The 17,887-nt window shown below is 39.7% G+C and overlaps 1 protein-coding gene across 1 annotated transcript; it reads left to right on the plus strand.

Moving 5' to 3' along the window:
- Positions 1-1,128: 1,128 nt before the first annotated feature.
- On the plus strand, positions 1,129-17,443 carry cdip1 (cell death-inducing p53 target 1). The gene is made up of 5 exons (XM_062532929.1): positions 1,129-1,312; positions 9,400-9,595; positions 15,959-16,111; positions 16,240-16,519; positions 16,636-17,443. Exons 2-5 carry the CDS (start codon positions 9,520-9,522, stop codon positions 16,745-16,747), a joined length of 621 nt encoding a protein of 206 aa, XP_062388913.1. The 5' UTR covers positions 1,129-1,312; positions 9,400-9,519; the 3' UTR covers positions 16,748-17,443.
- The last annotated feature ends 444 nt before the right edge of the window (positions 17,444-17,887 follow it).

The following is a 17,887-nucleotide window of genomic DNA, read 5'->3' on the forward strand; positions in this document are numbered from 1 at the left end:
ATGTTATTTAGAATGTATTTTTGAATGTGCCTTATCTACCTTATTGCCTAGTGTTAAATTAAAACTGTGAAGCTGATAAAACTATAACGTTGTGCTTATTTAAAAGGTGGGTTTATAACATGCACTATAATATTGCAGATATCTATAGGCTACCAATTCTGCCTTTGTGGGTACCAGGCCAAACTAAGTGTGTAGTGAGTCACATAATGGCCTGCCTTTGACACACAATGTTGAAATTCAAATTGTGTGGCTGTGAAAACAATAAGTTGTGCATATATAAAAGGGGGGTGTAATGGAATCCTTAGAAGGTCTACTTTTAGAAAATATATAGATGTTTATACCAAATTCGCCTTTGTGGGTACCAGGCCATACCAAAGGTGTACCGAGTCACATAATAGGCCTGCCATTGACACACAGCTGTTGAACTTCATATTGTGTGGCTGTGAAAACAATAAGTTGTGCATATATAAAAGGGGGGTGAAATGAAATCCTTAGAAGGTCTACTTTCAGAAAATATATAGTTGTTTATACCGAATTCGCCTTTGTGGGTACCAGGCCATACTAAGCGTGTACCGAGTCACATACTAAGCGTTACTTTGACACACAGCTGTTGAACTTCAAATTGTGTGGCTGTGAAAACAATAAGTTGTGCATATGTTAAAGGGGGGTGAAATGGAATCCTTAGTAGGTCTACTTTCAGAAAATATATAGTTGTTTATACCGAATTCGCCTTTGTGGGTACCAGGCCATACCGAGTCACATAATAGGCCTGCCATTGACACACAGCTGTTGAACTTCAAATTGTGTGGCTGTGAAAACAATAAGTTGTGCATATGTAAAAGGGGGGTGAAATGGAATCCTTAGATCCTGATTTTCCGGCGGCTTGTCTTCTTCTACGGTTATTTGACCCCCGGTGATTTGTGGGATAGCGTAGTGACCAACCGTTGTATACTGTGGAGGTAGTAGCCTAGGCCATCCGGGTACTTTTCGCCTACTAGTTGATGCCTACTAAGCATTCGGACGTACTACTACTGTGACGTACTGCGTCTCGCCTACTGATCAGTACGTTAGTATGAGTATTCGGATGCAGCCTTTGCCTTTACTGTCTATGGTTTGTTTACATTTTAGTTGAACTTCCGTGATACTGCGCAAAGCGTCATGGGATTCAAGAACGTTCTGAGGATCTGTTGCTAGGCCAAAGATTTCATAATATTCCAGCTCAGTCTTCTCTGTTTCAACTGACCAGCGCTAATTTGACCATTTTCATTCAACGACTTAACAAGACTACAAATTATCTTTTCTACTTGCAAAGGTAATTGTCATACTCTGCTTTTATTTCCGTGTGGGTGCATGGGAAGGCCAGAGACAGCTTAGAAAATGTTCACCGATAAGTTTCTTAGCTAGCAGCTAACCGTATTGGATAACGTTATAGTTAACACGTTAGCAGCTACCACCTATATAAACTAGCTTCTAACGTTAACGTTAATGTTAACGTATACGTTATGCCTGGAAATATGTAGGGTTTCTGGTATCACCATAAAACACGAAATTTGAATAATTTCCATGCTAAAGCACAACTCCGATGTAGCTAAATGTAGCATTCACGTTAGCTGCCCTTGTGTTCTTGTAACGTTAATTTGAAGTACATATTAAACGGTATGAGTGAACGTTAGCAGTTTGGTAATGTTACCGTTGTCTTAACGGTAATGTTAACGTTGTTGTTATCCAACGTCAACATTTATTTATGCTCCACGACTGTAACGTTAAAATAGGCTACGTGTACGTTACTGATAGCAGCTAACAGCGAAAACAACGTTGAGGTAGTCTAGCTGACCTAGCAGCTATTTGTAACTGACGTTAATGTTAGACTGGCTAATTTTGACATAGATTATTTGGTTACATAACCTAATCAGATAAAGTTTAACTAGGACAATTGATCTCGTCCATCTGAATTTTTAGACATACAGATATAACGTTAGTTTAATTTATGTTCTCCCATGGAATTCCATTCAACACATCAAAACAATACTTCGAAATGTGAACGAACTAACGCCGCTGATTTAGGACAGCAACTATGTTTTGGTACAAAATATAAGGAAAGTATTAGCTTGGTTAAAGCAATTATTAGTGGCATGTTCTATCGAGATCTTCCTGCATCATATGGCTTGTGGTTCGGTAGGTCAACAATATCGCTAAAACTACGGGTACCATGTTCGTTTAGCTTGATGGAAAAGTGTAGCACGGGCTAAGGAAAATCCATTCATTTCCATTCAGTGATCCAACTCAAGTGAAGCATCGAAGTACGTTTCATATAGCCAACTCGATATGTAAGATGTATTTTGAGGGGTATTGCGAAGAAACGCAAAATTATTACTCTAAATAAATCCTCACCCTGACCCTTCACGGGCTCAGGGTGGGGATTTAACATGACATAATCTAGAGATGTAATATTTCATGGCCACGAGATGGCGCCATGGCACTGAATTTAGCTCAACCTGATTTTTTTTTTTTTTTTTCTAATGCCAAGTTTTAAATCCCCGATTGGTCATGGTCATTCAGGATTATTGTCTGGGAAAAATAATGTAATTTGCATTCGATTTAGAGTGGGAACCTTGGAGTCACGATTACCCATTACAGTGGAAAAAATTATATATATTTTTTCACTCGATTAAATTCCAGGACCCTATGTTCACGACTTTATCTAAATATGCGTGTTTTTATCACCCAGTATTTTTACATGATAAAAAGCACACCAGTTCAAGCTAGTTTAGAGCTATTTTGCTCTTCTTATGTGACAATAAGTGCTAGTTTACCGTTGTGTATGGCTTTAAACAGCGCTTGAGATTATCAAGCTGTAATGCTAGCGTTTTGACAAGCACATCAATTTTGCCCACCCTGCCCATATGAAATAACTCCTCTAGGTTTGCTGCCTCCTCCTTTCTGTTTTCGTACTTTATCAATTAATTATCTATCCATGATCCTTGAAGTCTCAGTTAGTGAATTAGTTTAACATTGTGTGCTAATAATCAGCAACCACTGAAAGTAAAGCAAAACAACAAGTAGCCTAGCCTACAACTTTGCGTTTGTGCGCTGTTATTATCTCACCCGCTCAAACAAAAGGTGTGCGTGTGTGTGTAGGTCTTGTATGCGTTGTTGATAAGTTCAAAAGTTGATTTTGATAACGTGTTTTTTTTTACATAACATTGTAAAAAGACTACTGTCATGCAGTTAACGGGAGAATTAGTCCAATTTATGTATAAGCTACACAGGGGAAATTCTCCCTCGTTAGGAGCCTGATATGGAGAGTGCGTCGGCTATGACTGTAGTCTCACCTGCAGGCACGCCTGAAGCTAGCTAATCTGAATGGTCCAATTGTCATTTCTCAATCAAATCTATTTGTTTTAAGTTTAATATCGGGATTATGTGTATTAATGTTGTACACATTGCATTTGCATTAATACAAGTACACAGTGCAAACAATCACAGTAAAGAGTATTTGCATTACAAGCACACAGTGCAAAGACCATAACAGTAAAGAGTACTGTTTGTATTTCTTAAAACAATAGTCCAGGCTACTTTTTATAGAATGTTAATTTTGCACAAATTTGCAATACATTTCATTTGAATGGTCCACAACTTTTTAACATTTACTTTTGGCCCGCGACTCTCCACCCCGATTCATTTTTGGCCCTTGATGGGGAAGTATTTGGGCACCCCTGTTTTATGGTGTGAAAGCAGCCCAACCTCGATCCGACCCAGTTGCAGAAATCTACCTTTTTTGGATTTGACGAGCTCCCGTAGTTTTCGCGCATTATGGGAAATGTAGGATTGCTTAGTCACACTCAAGCTCTGTACGAAGCAGTAGGGTAATGCTTTTTTGGCAATGATTTTGCATCTACCTGTTCCGTCTTCCGTAGGCCTGCTTAGTGTAGTATGTTGGACACACGAGAGCTTTCCTTCTCAGCTGTGTTTTGCTGCACGTCTTCGTCGTTGCAAAATTACGAGCATGATATTGTTAAACTCATGTTGCATCAAACGGTCTTGACGCTCGAGCACTTCTGCACTCGAGCACTTCTGCACTAAAAAATTGGTCCGAACCAAATAAGTGAACTAACGGACTTTCCTGGTGTGAATACGCCATAAATTAGTTTCGGCCAAATCATTCATCTGCGCTCAACTAACAAAGGACATTGGCAAGCGATTCTTATCAATTATTTCCAGATGAAACTTTCCATACACTCGTCTAACCAGTTCACTTAGGCTACAGACATCACTGCGGCATTGAGGACAACTGCGATCCTCCCCTTCGTGCACACCGCGTCTGTCTCCAAAAGGAGATCATCCCTGGAAGCGTGGTCGCACTGATGCACCTGACGCTGCGGGTGGAGGCATAAGTTCTTCCGCAAATTTTGTAGACTATGCGTGCAACTTAACCAAACAGTATAGAAGTAAACGAATTCTCCTTGGCCCGCTCTCGTGCGCACTCAATGGACACCCGCCCCTAGACATGCACATTTAATCCAAACAAAACAATCACAATCGTGAACGGAATGACGCACAGAAGACGACTAGCTGAATTATTGTTAAATACGGTTAGCATTATTAGTAGGCTATGCTGCTCACATCTGATTAAAACTGCATTCAAGTTGACTGACCATCTCAATACCAATGTTTTTCAACTCCAAGATTTAAAGGGCCTGTCCGAAGGAGAAAAAGTATGAGCTTACCTTGAAACTTAAACACACGTGGGGACACTGAACAGTCCAACCAGCTAGAGTATGATAAACTAGCCAACTATGCTACTTTGTTTACAATATTTTAAGGCTTCAATCAAACAGCTGTATTTAAGAGGTGGAGTTGTAATATGAATAGCAGGCTATAAGCTGCATAAAGTTTGCTGTTATGAATATCATAAATGTCAGTATACAGAATGAATAAATAATTACACGTGTGTGTGTGTGTGCTTTACATCTTGTTAAAAAATCATTAAATAAATAAATTCACATTATATGAAGGCAAAGCGATAAAAAGTCAGACATGAGGTGACCACCACACATTGCCTTCTAATCTGTGGGAAACACTGTTATTACTCTTTAGAAAGAGAATCATTGTCTTTTTTTTAATACCTTAACTTAAATGGTTGCAACTAAATCTTATTCTTCAAATGCCTGCCTTCCAATTTCACATATCCTTACAACATGACACCTTATGATTGTAGGTCAATTTGTAACCTGTCAAAGACAAAGATTAGCAGCAAAACTTGATATAAAAAGAAATCCTAAATGCTACATGTAGCATATTGTAGTGTGTTGGACTACTATTGCCACCTATTGGCCTTTCTTGGTGTCCAACATCACAAACAAGGCCTGTGTCGTGTGCAAACGCTCCAAAAAGTAAACCGGTTTCCAATCGATCGACCAACATAGTGTCGTAGGGAGTCCCATGCACAAGTCTAAAAAAGTGCAGGCTCAGGATTTTTTTTTGCTTTAATCCCTGCAACTGCCTCCCCACCCCCACCCCCTCTATCTGCCCCGTGCATCTTGGCTAGGCCTATTAGTTGTTTAATTTGTAAGGCAGAGCAATAGGCTGGCTGTTTAGGCAACTCGTGGAAGAATGCGCAATCATGTTTCATCGCATATACGCGTTTCAGAATGTTCGAATTCGCCAGCGTGCGTGTAGTTGTGTGAATCGAAAAGAATAAAATAGAATATTAGTGGTAGGCCGTTATCGGCGTTAACGTGCTGCATTAACGTGCAACTCTTATCGGGCGATAACAAAAATATCGGCGTTAATCTATTTTCAAAGTTGGGCTGGGAGCTGGGTCTATACACGCAAGCTATGATCACTTTCACCTTGATATTTTAGCGTGAAAGTCAAATGTTTAAGAGTGCGCCTGAAAAAAAGTCTAGGTCGCACTGGTGCACCTGACGCTGCTCGGCTACTTTCTTATATTGTCATTGTAGACTATGCAAAGATCCTTCATTACTATCAAGATACTGCAACGCAATACGTTACTATGGGAGCAAAACGGGACAGTTCCGGTCTGCATAAGTGCGAGTGTCACCTTAAGTCACTAAATAAACTTTCGCTCTAAAAAAACAATAACAAACATTATTGTGATTACAGTATTACTGTCTAAAATCATGCATGATATCAATGAATCATTCTATAGGACACGGAATGAATAATTTAATTAAAATATTTTTGCCTAGCGGGATGGTCTAGGGTCGCACCGTTGAGGCCAAGCCTGCGCTAGGCTCCAGGCCAGCCTAGCCAATCAGAACGCTCTGTGTACGGAGTCCTTGAGCCCGCCTTAGCTCACCTTCGGCTTCCGATATTGACGCCAGGGGGCTGGACCATGCGTCCTCGTTCGACGAGTTGGGTGTGAGACCGTGTTGCACAACCATAGAGAAAAACAAAAGATGGATGAGGCTAACGAAGCACGAATCGGCTTAGTTAGACTTGGGCTTTTCTTTGAAGTTTGAGCAGAAAGAAGCACTCAAGTCATTCATTTTAAAGAAGGATGTATTTGCCGGCTACGATTGGTCACAAATGCTGGCCTATTACGTGCAGAGGCAGTTTGAAAGACAACTGTTCATCCCACCCACAGGCTTCAGCTCTGTGAATGGTCCGACCCCAGACTATACATTTCTGTATAGTTTGGCTTGCCAGGCTAGATAGATAGAGCACTGTGACAGATTTGAGATGTTTGTGAAGACCCAACCAGCTCCCTGGTGCAGTCTCGGAGAACCCGTCCTGGGATACAGTATAGACCGCCTTGGCATCCCTGATGCTCCTTTTGAGTTCTGACCTTGCAGAGTAGAGTTGTAGTGTCACTGGACCTGCAGGGCTCCAGACTAACTTTTTGCGTCGGTTGCACTGGTGCAACTAGCTTTTTTTTTAGATGCACCAACACAAAATTTAGGTGCACCCACATTTTTCATTGCATCGCCTTTAACGCCAAAAGGTCACCTTTTATCGCTCTCCTTTCATATAATGTGAATGTTTTATTTAATAATAAGGCGTAGACAAAGCTTGTCTTTATTTGAAACACGATATATAAGAAATATACATATTCTTTATAAAGAATTATACAGATTTTTTTTAATATATATGTATATAATGCTTTATATATTTTACATACTGACATTTCTGATATTCATAACATTCATGACTATTCATATTACAACTCCGCCTCTTTAATTCAGCTGTCGGCTTGAAGCCTCAAAATATTGTAAACAAAGTAGCATAGCATTAGTTGGCTAGCTTATTATAGTCAACTGGTTGGACTGTTCAGTTTCCCCACGCGTGTTTAAGTTTCAAGGTAGGCTAATACTTTTTCTCCTTGGGACAGGCCCTTTTGAGTCTTGGAGTTGGAAAACATTGAGATGATCAGCCAACTTGAATGTTTTAATAAAATTTTTGCAGTATGCTATGATGCTAACCGGATTTCATTATAATTTATCTAGTCGTCTTTTATGCGTCATTGATTTCACGATTGTGAATGTGCATGTTGAGGGGCGGGTGTCCATTGAGTGCGCACGGGAGAGAGAGGGAGAGCGAGAGAAAGCGGGCCTAGGGGTGCTTTCACTAGCCTGACGACGTCATACTCAATTCTTGTCAGAATATGAGTCTGAAACTGCTCCATTCAGCTGCGATTATGGGACGTGATTCAACTGATACAGGGCGGGGGGGATAGCTCTGCACTCATTGGATAGCCCAAACCAAACAGAACAAGTTATTGGCTGTCAGTATCTGCGAAATCTAAGACAACGAAATATGTAGCAGGGTAGAAAGCATCCTCCCTCGTTTTTAAAAATAATTCCTTCAAACTGTATGCAATGAACAGCTGGGGAAGTGTGTCGTTAACCCAACGAGCAAACAGCCATTATAAACAAACGGGAACAACATCACCCAAACATGCTGTTTTAACTTGGTGAAAGTGAAACTGAAGTTTTCCCACATATCCACGTTGGTCTAAGTGTTCAGAAATAGTTGTGTGAATCCGTGATAACACCTCCGTTTCAATAGCTAAGATAAACGAAAGGCCAAACTGCATGAACAAATTATGCATTCATAGCCATAGCGTTTCTGTTGCAATCAAAATCAACCTAAGCCAACACGGTCTCACACCCAACTCGTCGAACGAGGACGCATGGCATCCAGGCTATGCTTTCACACCACTAGTTCGATTATTTGGTCTGCTTCAGGCAGTGAAATTGTTATTATGTAGCATATAGACTCCAGTGAGGTCCACTTTCACACCAGAAAACGAACCAAAAATTGGCCTGATTGATTTTTCCTCAATGTTTATCTTCCGGTAGAAATCGGCGCCAATTTTGACTCACTATTTTGACCTACAGTCTATGGTTTGGACCCCAGTTCGCGTTCTCACCAGAGGTCGACTTTTGGTGCGGAGTGAAGCGGACCGAGACCTCCTCTTTTTGGAGGTCTCGGTCCGCTTGTTTTGGTGCGCACCCGAGTGCGATTAATGCTTTCACACCAACGAAAACGAACCGAACTAAGAGGTTTTGGTACGAATGGACCATTTGGTGCGCACCAAAAGATGTTGGTGTGAAAGCACCCTAGGAGAGGGGGTTTACTTCTATACAGTTGGGTAAAGTTCCATGCATAGTCTACAATGAAAACTTGTGACAGAAATGTATGATTTCACCCGAGCAGCGTCAGGTGCACCAGTGCGACCTAGAATTTTTTTCAGGCGCACTCTTACATTTTTTGGGCGCATATGCGACCAAATTGGTCGCACTCTGGAGCCCTGACCTGAAAACCATGTTACGGGCCTTGAGCATGAGTCAAACATATTTGTTCATCCATGGCTTGTTGTTCGGAAAGATACAAATTTGTTTTGTGGTGGTAACAGTGTCCATAAAATTTTGTTATATAAAACGGAACATTGGAGGTATAGTCCATGTTGTCATCCTCAAATATGGACCAGTCTAGCATTCAAAGCAGTCGTAGTCTCTTCCAAGTGATACTTATATTAGAGAAATAAACATCCTTGTCTATCTGACTTACATTGAGTTGACTGTGGCTTAAGCCACAGATGTGGTTGAGTACTGTTTCGTTATGGTTTGATAAAATCCCATAAAACTGGATAAAAATCACGGCTCCCAAAGCATTTCCATAGAGCCATGAGCTGAAGTTGACCGAGTGTGTTTGCCTGCGTGGAGCTACTGGACTGCCATTGGCTCACCTGCATTTGATAGTCAGGGCTTTTGATCGGTCAATTACTATTGTACTCCGGAATGCAACAAATGTCTTAAGAGAATGAAAAGTCATGAGTTGAATGTGCAGTTCATTGTCTTATCTGTTTCTTCTGTGTTGCATGTGCTTTAAATCACCATGAAACAGCTAATTTTGTTATTTGTTGAATTGTAGTAAAACGTGAGATTCATCGTATGGCAGCATATGGCTTGGACTGTCTGCAGTCTACTTCCACATCCACCTACTGAATAACAAGGTTAGGTTTGACTGGAATTCCTTCTGCATCCCTACATCATGTCTAGTGATCCTCCCCCTCCATACCCTGGGGGGCCCAGTGCCCCATCAGTTGAGAAGAATGGACCTATGTCAGGTAAATTATCTGAATTTGTTAACCTCCTTTGCATTATATGAGTAGGCTATTGGATTGATTCATTTGCAATTATTTTAATCTGCAAAATGTATCATCTTTAATTGTTTTCATCATGAAAGTGTTGTGTTGGTATTGCCATAAGGGTTGAAGTAGTGGTAACTAGAGGCATTCTTTTCTTTGTTCTTCATTCCTGCCGAAATGTAAATGGTGCACAGCTTTTCAGTTTTGGAACAGGAAATCTAAAGCGCTTGAGCGCTTCTAACTTCCTCTTTTTTGTAGATCTCGGTCAAGGCCGAGCTAGCGTAAGACGAGGCTTAAGCCCTATTGGTGCAATAGGCCACTGATGTGTTTTTATGCTAATTCACTTCTGGATATTGCTCCACAGAAATGCTTAGGTGCTTTGTCTAAAGGCCTGTTCACACTGCTAACAATGACTATAAAAATAACTGTAATTCTAATGACATGACTATACCCACACTGAATAAGGAAAGACTATGAGGAATATTATTAAACTTATTTAATAATAGAGAATAATCTCCCATTTTGTGATATCAGAGTAAAGGTGTAACACTAATATCAGCTTTAGTCAATTGAACCCTATTTCAAACAAATTTTGACACAATATGAGTCTTGAATTGGATACCATACAGGCATTTGCTAGGATCTCAACACCGGATTATGAACATGCCTTGCCATAGAGAAACCCATAATACATTGGATTATGAACATACTTTGCCACAATAACACACAAAAGGGTGGAGTGAGTTGAGCTATATGAAATTATTATTAGAATTATTATCATCTGTTTTATAGAGGGATCGATGTATTTGGTATCAATTGATTGCTCTGTCTCCTCTTTCATCTGATGTACGTGCCATATCTTTAGTACCCTCCAGAATTATTGGCACCCTTGGTAAAGTTGTTAAAAACCAGGTATAAAAAATAATCTGCTGGTAATGTATTGAGTTATGGAATGAAACAAAATGAGGAAAATCAAGCATTGAAAGGAAGCAAATTATTTTGAGAAAAAGGAAAATCTCATAAAGAAATAAATATTTTTAACAAAAACACTTTTCACAATTATTGGCACCCCTACTTGAAATACCTTCTTAAACCTCCCTTTGTCAATAAAACAGCTTGTAATATTCTTCTCTGACACCCCATAAAGATTGAGAATACAAAGTAAAGGATGACCACAATAGCACAGCCTCTCCACCATAATTCTGATTAGGCATGGGATTCTTTTTAGTATAGTCATTCTTCTATGTACGCCAAAGACACCTTAAGTGTTTTTAGTGAAAGAGCACAATTTTCTTTTCATCTGACAATAGACCACACTCCCAGACATGTCATGGTACCAGGGATGGAAATTAGCCACCCGCCACCCGCCAAATGCGTGTAGTTTTGGGGGCTGGCGGGTGAAATATGTCAACACACCAGCCACTGTGGCGGGTAAGCAACTACTTCTACTTCAGGTTGTTTATTTCATCAGAATATTAGCAGTCGCCGCAGAGATAAGAACACACGCCTTGTATCAATTATCCTCAACATCGATGGACATGACGATCACAACAAACATTCTGGAACGGAGCGCCTCAGAATGAACACGAAACCCGCCACAACTGCCCCGACATTATGCCTTTCATCCGCCTCTAATGTAATAAAGCCATGTTTAGCGCACTGCCTACTCAATATTCCTTCGCGTCATACCAAGGCTCCATACATAGTTGTTCCTTACTTTTCTACATATGCATTTCAACATTTCATTTAATTTTATCTCCTGTATGCGTGTAGGCTACTGTATGTAATGTCTGTGTTCAAGCGCAAACTCCATTCTCATTGTTCTTAGTAGCGGGAATGCGCCTGCTTCCGTGACGGACGCGGTGCGTCTTTGATAATTAATGTTGGCTCTCATCATTGCGTCAGCCTAGCCTACTCTTCCAGTTAACGTGGCAGCTAGATAGCCTACAACCATTGACTGTATACATTTACAACGAGGCTACCGGTTAATATGTTTAGGTAGGAAATACATTGGATATATGTAACAGATATACCAAACCAAACTCGAGGCATGGTACCTAAGTTAAGCACCCAGCCAATTAAACATGACCAAGGAAAACGTGAACGGGACAACTCACAATGCCACAGGCTACCACGGTAACCTAGCCTACCTAAATCATAGAAGTTAACATTGCAAGACACTTATCTTTTCTGTGACGGCAGAAATATTTTCCTTACCTTCTTAGTTTTTTTGAACATTCACCTTATTTAATCAAAACATGTACCCTGGAACTATATATGCTGATTTTCCTAAAACCGAATGAGACCTAATTATGTTCACGTACTTCTTAAAGTGGCAGGCACTCAATTAGACCTACACACCACCCCTGTAATATCATTAAAGACAAGTGTAATCAATATGAAGTATTGAAATTACTGAATATGTTGCGTAATTATGCATATGCTATAAATTGATAACAAAATATATAAGGTGTATGAATTCAAATATGAAATAGAAACAAGACTAGGGATGTTAACCGGTGACTGTTTGACCGATGGTTGACCGTATCCACATTAGCCGATCAAAGTTGTCGCTAGTCGGTTAAAAAAAAAAAAAAAAGATCTCTAAATTAGGCTATTATTATAGACAGTGGACTAAACGCTACTACAGCTAGCCATCTCATTCCAAGGTCTTTTTTGCGTGAAGTTAACAAATTATCCCTCACACTCAATTTGTAATAACTCGCCTGCTTGTAGGCTACTTAATAAACCAATAAAAACATTCGCACGCATGCCTTGGCCGGTGCGTCTTTTGCAATCTGGAGGTGCCCGTTTTATCCATTGGTTTTTATCGTGTTGCAGCAACTTTCCGCATAAGATGGGCTTAGATTTGGAAACACATTACATCTACATTTCAGGAAGGGTCAGGAAGGGTCAGCAATGGTAACAGATAAGGTAATGATGATCATCTTTCTTTATTATTGTTAGTAGGCCTACTTCCTCAAACTATAGCGGCGTCTCCTCGGAGCTGACATTTTCTTAAGTGAGCCGCGGCAATTTCAGTTTCAAATGAGCTTCTAACGCTAGACAAACGCCTTTATTTGCAACGCGATCACCTTGTACCCAAACCATTTCGAAACGAAGGAGCCATTTGTCCTCCACTTATTTACAAGCTCCTTGGTTTGCGGGACTCATGTTTCGCGCTCTAGGGGATTTTAAAAACAGTGACGTGAGTGAAAGTGCGGCGCCGCCGCCGGGGCTGTGTGTGTGAGCGGGGGACCGAGAGATGCGACAGAGTTGCAAAACTGCGTGGCTGTTATTTCAAATAGCGTAGAATATTTTAAACGAATCGGTTAACCGGTTTCAACCGGCTAATGAGGCTCGGTGGTCGGTCAAGAAAATTTGTAGTTTTCGCCATCCCTAAACAAGACAAGCCATTTTCTGAGCAGGGTTGAGCAGAGACTATAGGATTGCCACTGCTCTGAATGATCTGTATCCAGCTTATGGCAATAAGGTTTTGCCTATATTTTTGTAATGTAATAGACACAGTCACACTTTTTAAAAATAATTTCAGCTTGTGTAGGCCTATCAGTGCTTTCTTATTGAACACAATACCGCGATAATACCGAAAACCATGATCATTTTGGACACTATAACCGTGGGGTTAAATTTTCATACCGTTACATCCCTGAATATATTTTGGCTGGTAAAAGTTTTGAGTGGGTGGTAGATTTTAAAATCTACCTGCCACAGTGGCAAGTGGACAAAAAAGTTAATTTCCATCCCTGGAAAAATGACTGGACTGGCTTTGACCTGATATGCCGTCTAAATAATCTATTAGCAGTGAGGTCACTTTTGGAGTTTTTTTGGGGGGACTTGGTGACCCCAAGATGATAGCTTTGTCTGTAACTCTCCAACAGTGGTTCTTATGGAATTTTTTGCCTATCATACCATCATCCATACTGTACGTGGGTGAAAAATAGCCATGGGTCTTTGTCCAAGCATGTTTGTCACATTTCCAGATGATTAGAACCTTTTAATCATCATTTTAACTGGAAATATAGGCATTTTCTACAAAATACCTAGTTTCCATTGACATTCTCTTACTTACAAATGTCAACACACTTTCTTTTTATTTCAATTTAGTGTATTCTCTTGTCTCTCCAATGTTGAAAAATGACTAGAGGATTTAGCCTCAGAGTCAGGGCTGTACACTGCGAGCAGCTCGTCGCAAATGCGAGTAAATATATATAAATTATAATATATATAAATTGTCGCACACGTGCGAATACTGATTTCAACCCTTTCATTCGCATTTTGCTCTTAAAATGAATCAACACCAAGTGGATCAAAGTATAGTAAAATTTTCGTGCATCTGTATACACATTTCAGAGTTGACAGCTCTGGAGTTGACAACTCTTGCACCTGGCTTGACACTCAGGCTTTCAGCATCAACCTCGCATTCTCACACACACGCAAGAAATGTCACTCCAAATCCATTCTTCTTTTTCATTCAATCTGTTCGTTATCAGTTGGTGACTATATGTAGCGATTACCGGTGAAACGGTGAACTATGATACAAATGTTGACTATATTACCGTGTTCATTTAAAATATTATTATTATCACGGTTGATAGCCTACGGTTTCCACACCGTGTTTATGTTAAATTTCTCCCAACTTAACCCGAGCCTGCATTAACCCGAGCCTGGTAGACTTGAAACAAAAATGGTATCCTACTGATTCTGTCGTCTAAATGATGGATTTAACCACGATTCGGTGCTACACCTGCTTCAAAAAGGCGGAACATTTTCATCGCAAATGTGCGCTGTATCATATAGCCACTCTGCGTCTTTGTAGGCTACGTTCACATTAAATCCATTCCACTAACGTTATCAGGAGAATACCGTAACGTTTTTTTTTTTTAGCACTGGTTGTCACTCATTGGATATAACAGATAGCCTATACCAAACTCCAAGACAAGTCATGGTAAGTTAAGTATGAGTAGGTTAAGCACCCAGCCAACATGACCAAGGAAAAAGTGAACGGGACAACTCACAATGCCATGCCACGGTAGGCTACCTAAATCATAGAAGTTAACATTGCTGGACACTCATCTTTTCTATTACACCAGAAATATTTGTCTTTACCTTTATTAGTTTTTTTTTTTTTTTTAACATTCATGTTATTTAATGAAAACATGTATCCTTGAACTATGCGTGACTAGTATTTTCCTGAAACCAAATGAAACCTAATTATGTTCAGTACGGTACTTAAAGTGACAGACATTCAATTAGACCTACACACCACCACTGTAATATCATTAAAGACCAGTGTAATCAATATGAAGTATTCAAGATATTGCAAATGCTAGAAATTGTTAACAAAATGTATACAAATTCTGAATTCAAAATATGAAATAGAAACAAGACAAGCCATTTTCTGTGTGTGTGGAGGGTTTGAGCAGAGACTAGGATTGCCACTGCTGTAAATGATCTGTATCCTGCTTAAGGCATGAGGTTTTCAAGGAAATTTCTTAGTGCTCCTAAATTTTTCTCTGTGCTCCTAATTTTTTTCTAATGAAAAAGCTAAGCACACAGCCCTGCTCAGAGTGACTTCATTTTCATACCATAGTGAAAAAGAACGTCATGAACTACTTCGGAAAGTTCACTGACACTCTGATTTACTTTAAAAAGTTGCATTTACATAGGAAAATGCTCCTGTTAAATTTTGTACATAATATGTTTCAGGGGTGCCAATAATTGTGAGCAATGTGTTTTTGTAAAAAATATTTATTTCTTTATGAGATTTTCCTTTTTCTCACAAAAAAATTGCTTCCGTTGCAGGGTATATTTTTCCTCAATGTTTTTATTGTGGGAGTACAATAAATGACCAAAAGATTTTTTTTAATACCTATTTTTAGTCAACTTTTACCAAGGGTGCCAATAATTCTGGAGGGTACTGTATGTGGTCACGGGTTTGCGAGTAATCAAACGAGAGTAATGGGTGCGCAGGTGAACGCAGAGCAGTGTACTGTAAATATGATGCAATTTCATTTAATTTCATGTTTTTTTTTTGTTTTTTTTTAAATTCCATACTTGACTGTACAGCCCCACCTCTACTCTTTCATGCAATTAATGCACGATCTTTCGAAAATACTACAGTGTTTCTAATGACACAAAGTTTAATGCAAATTGGTGAAGTATCCCTTTAAGGGTTTAATTTTAGATTTGAGTTTAATGCAACAGGACACAAAAGGATATGGATACAGCAAGATAGCTTTATTCCTTTTCTAAAAACTTTTTTTTTTTAGAACTTACTTAAAATGATGTAAAACAGTCTGTAACTGTTAATTCCCCCTACAGGTTCTGGTCCTGTGACCTCAGCACCCATTCAGGGTCAGCCCCAGCCTCCTGACTATGGCCCGCCTCCATACGAGTCTTCTTTTCACCCAGGCTTTGTGCCACCTCATGTCCCAGGTGATGGCCCAGAGCCAATGCCTATGCCACACCTACATGGTATGTCTGCCAAAATCATGCAGTACATTGCACACACTAATATTCCAGTCTTTTACAGATTGAAAATAAATTCATATCATGTATTCCTAGTATCTAACCCCATCCGAAATCATTTCCACTTGCTTCAGGTGGCTTTTATCCATCACCAGGTCATCACCATTTTCCACAGATGGTGCCAGGGCAGTTTGGTGCAGGGCCTGGTCGTTTTGGCCCTGCTGGAGGGCACACAGCCACAGTTATAGCACCTCCTGGAGCAGCCACTACAGTGACTGTGCTTCAGGGTGAGATGTTCCAGTCAAGTCCAGTGCAGACAGTGTGTCCACACTGCCAGCAGGCCATTATCACACGTATTAGCCATGACATCGGCCTCATGAACTCACTTTTCTGCCTATTCTGCTTCTTTGTGGGGTAAGTGGCTCAGTGGTTTCCTGGATTCTTAATCCCGTAATTCCTTAGGACAGTCATGTGAGTGCATAGTTGTTTTTGCTCAGTGAACGTACATGTTTCTTTTTCTTGCACTCTAGGTGTGATCTTGGATGCTGCTTGATTCCTTGCCTGATTGATGACCTGAAGGATGTAACGCATACCTGCCCCTACTGCAATGGCTACATCTACACATACAAACGCATATGCTAACAATGTGAAATCAGTTCACCTACAGAGTTCATCCCAGTGGGTGTTGTAGCCCGCATCTATTTTTGCGTCATATGTTGTGTTTCAGGTAACCCCCTTAAGTAGCAGCGTCTTCATCTCCGATGTATATTTTGCATTATATATTGTACATACTTGCGGAAATGACTAATGTATGTACTGTACTTAATTTTACTTATGCTTATGAGACCTCAAATTTTGAACTGAAAATTACTAATGGTAGACTGAAGTGATCATGCCTAGAAAATCTTTGCACAACAATGTACTCAGCTTTAAGTGGATGTTGATGTCCTAGCTGCATTGCCCACTTAAAGCCTAATCTGTGAAATTTGTCTGAGATGATTAGAAAATGCAGGGTCAGTATTGTTTTATTTTAAATATTTAATTTTAACATGGTTAGTCGATAGTGTAAATATATGGTCTGCTAATGTTTTGTGTGTCTTGTCATCATCATATTGTTTTACCATGCTGCACAGTGAACACTTTATTAACACTTTCTCTGACAGACTACATTCAATTTTCTGTATAGTTTTTATTGATTGGTTCAGATCAGATCTTAATGTAATAATTCCCAAACATCTGTTACAGTATGAAAGCATCAAATAGTATATCTTAAAGACATTTCCATAAATGGCATCAAAGGACATTCATTGATATGAGTAATAAACACATTTGATGCAATACTCTAGTGGACTGTGTTCAGTGTTGCAGTACTACAAAGGACATTTCAGGCCCATGAGCAGTTTTCACAGTACTTCATATTGTGCCCAGATGAATCCAACATGGAACTTCGGCTTTGTTGGGTATGGCTGGCTAAGGCTGATTTTAGAAGTTTGACCTTTAAAATGGCACTGAATGTGTAGGTGTAGATGTTCACCTCATCTTGTGCTATCAGTGTGGTGATTCAATTTGGTCAAATTTCATTCAGTTAGTACTCAGGAGACCTGTGCACTGATAAGTCTCTTAGTTTTTTCACTTGTGTGTGCTGTTAATTGCAATAGTTACAGCAAATAAACATTTACCGGTAGGTATAGAGTGATATTCTGAACAATATAAGTGAATTGCACGTCTTCTATACGTATCAGAATTAGTACAATTAATTAGTAGAAAAAAATAGCAGACCCT

This window comes from Sardina pilchardus, chromosome 3 (genome assembly GCF_963854185.1).
Source record: "Sardina pilchardus chromosome 3, fSarPil1.1, whole genome shotgun sequence".
Classification (NCBI taxonomy): domain Eukaryota; kingdom Metazoa; phylum Chordata; class Actinopteri; order Clupeiformes; family Clupeidae; genus Sardina; species Sardina pilchardus.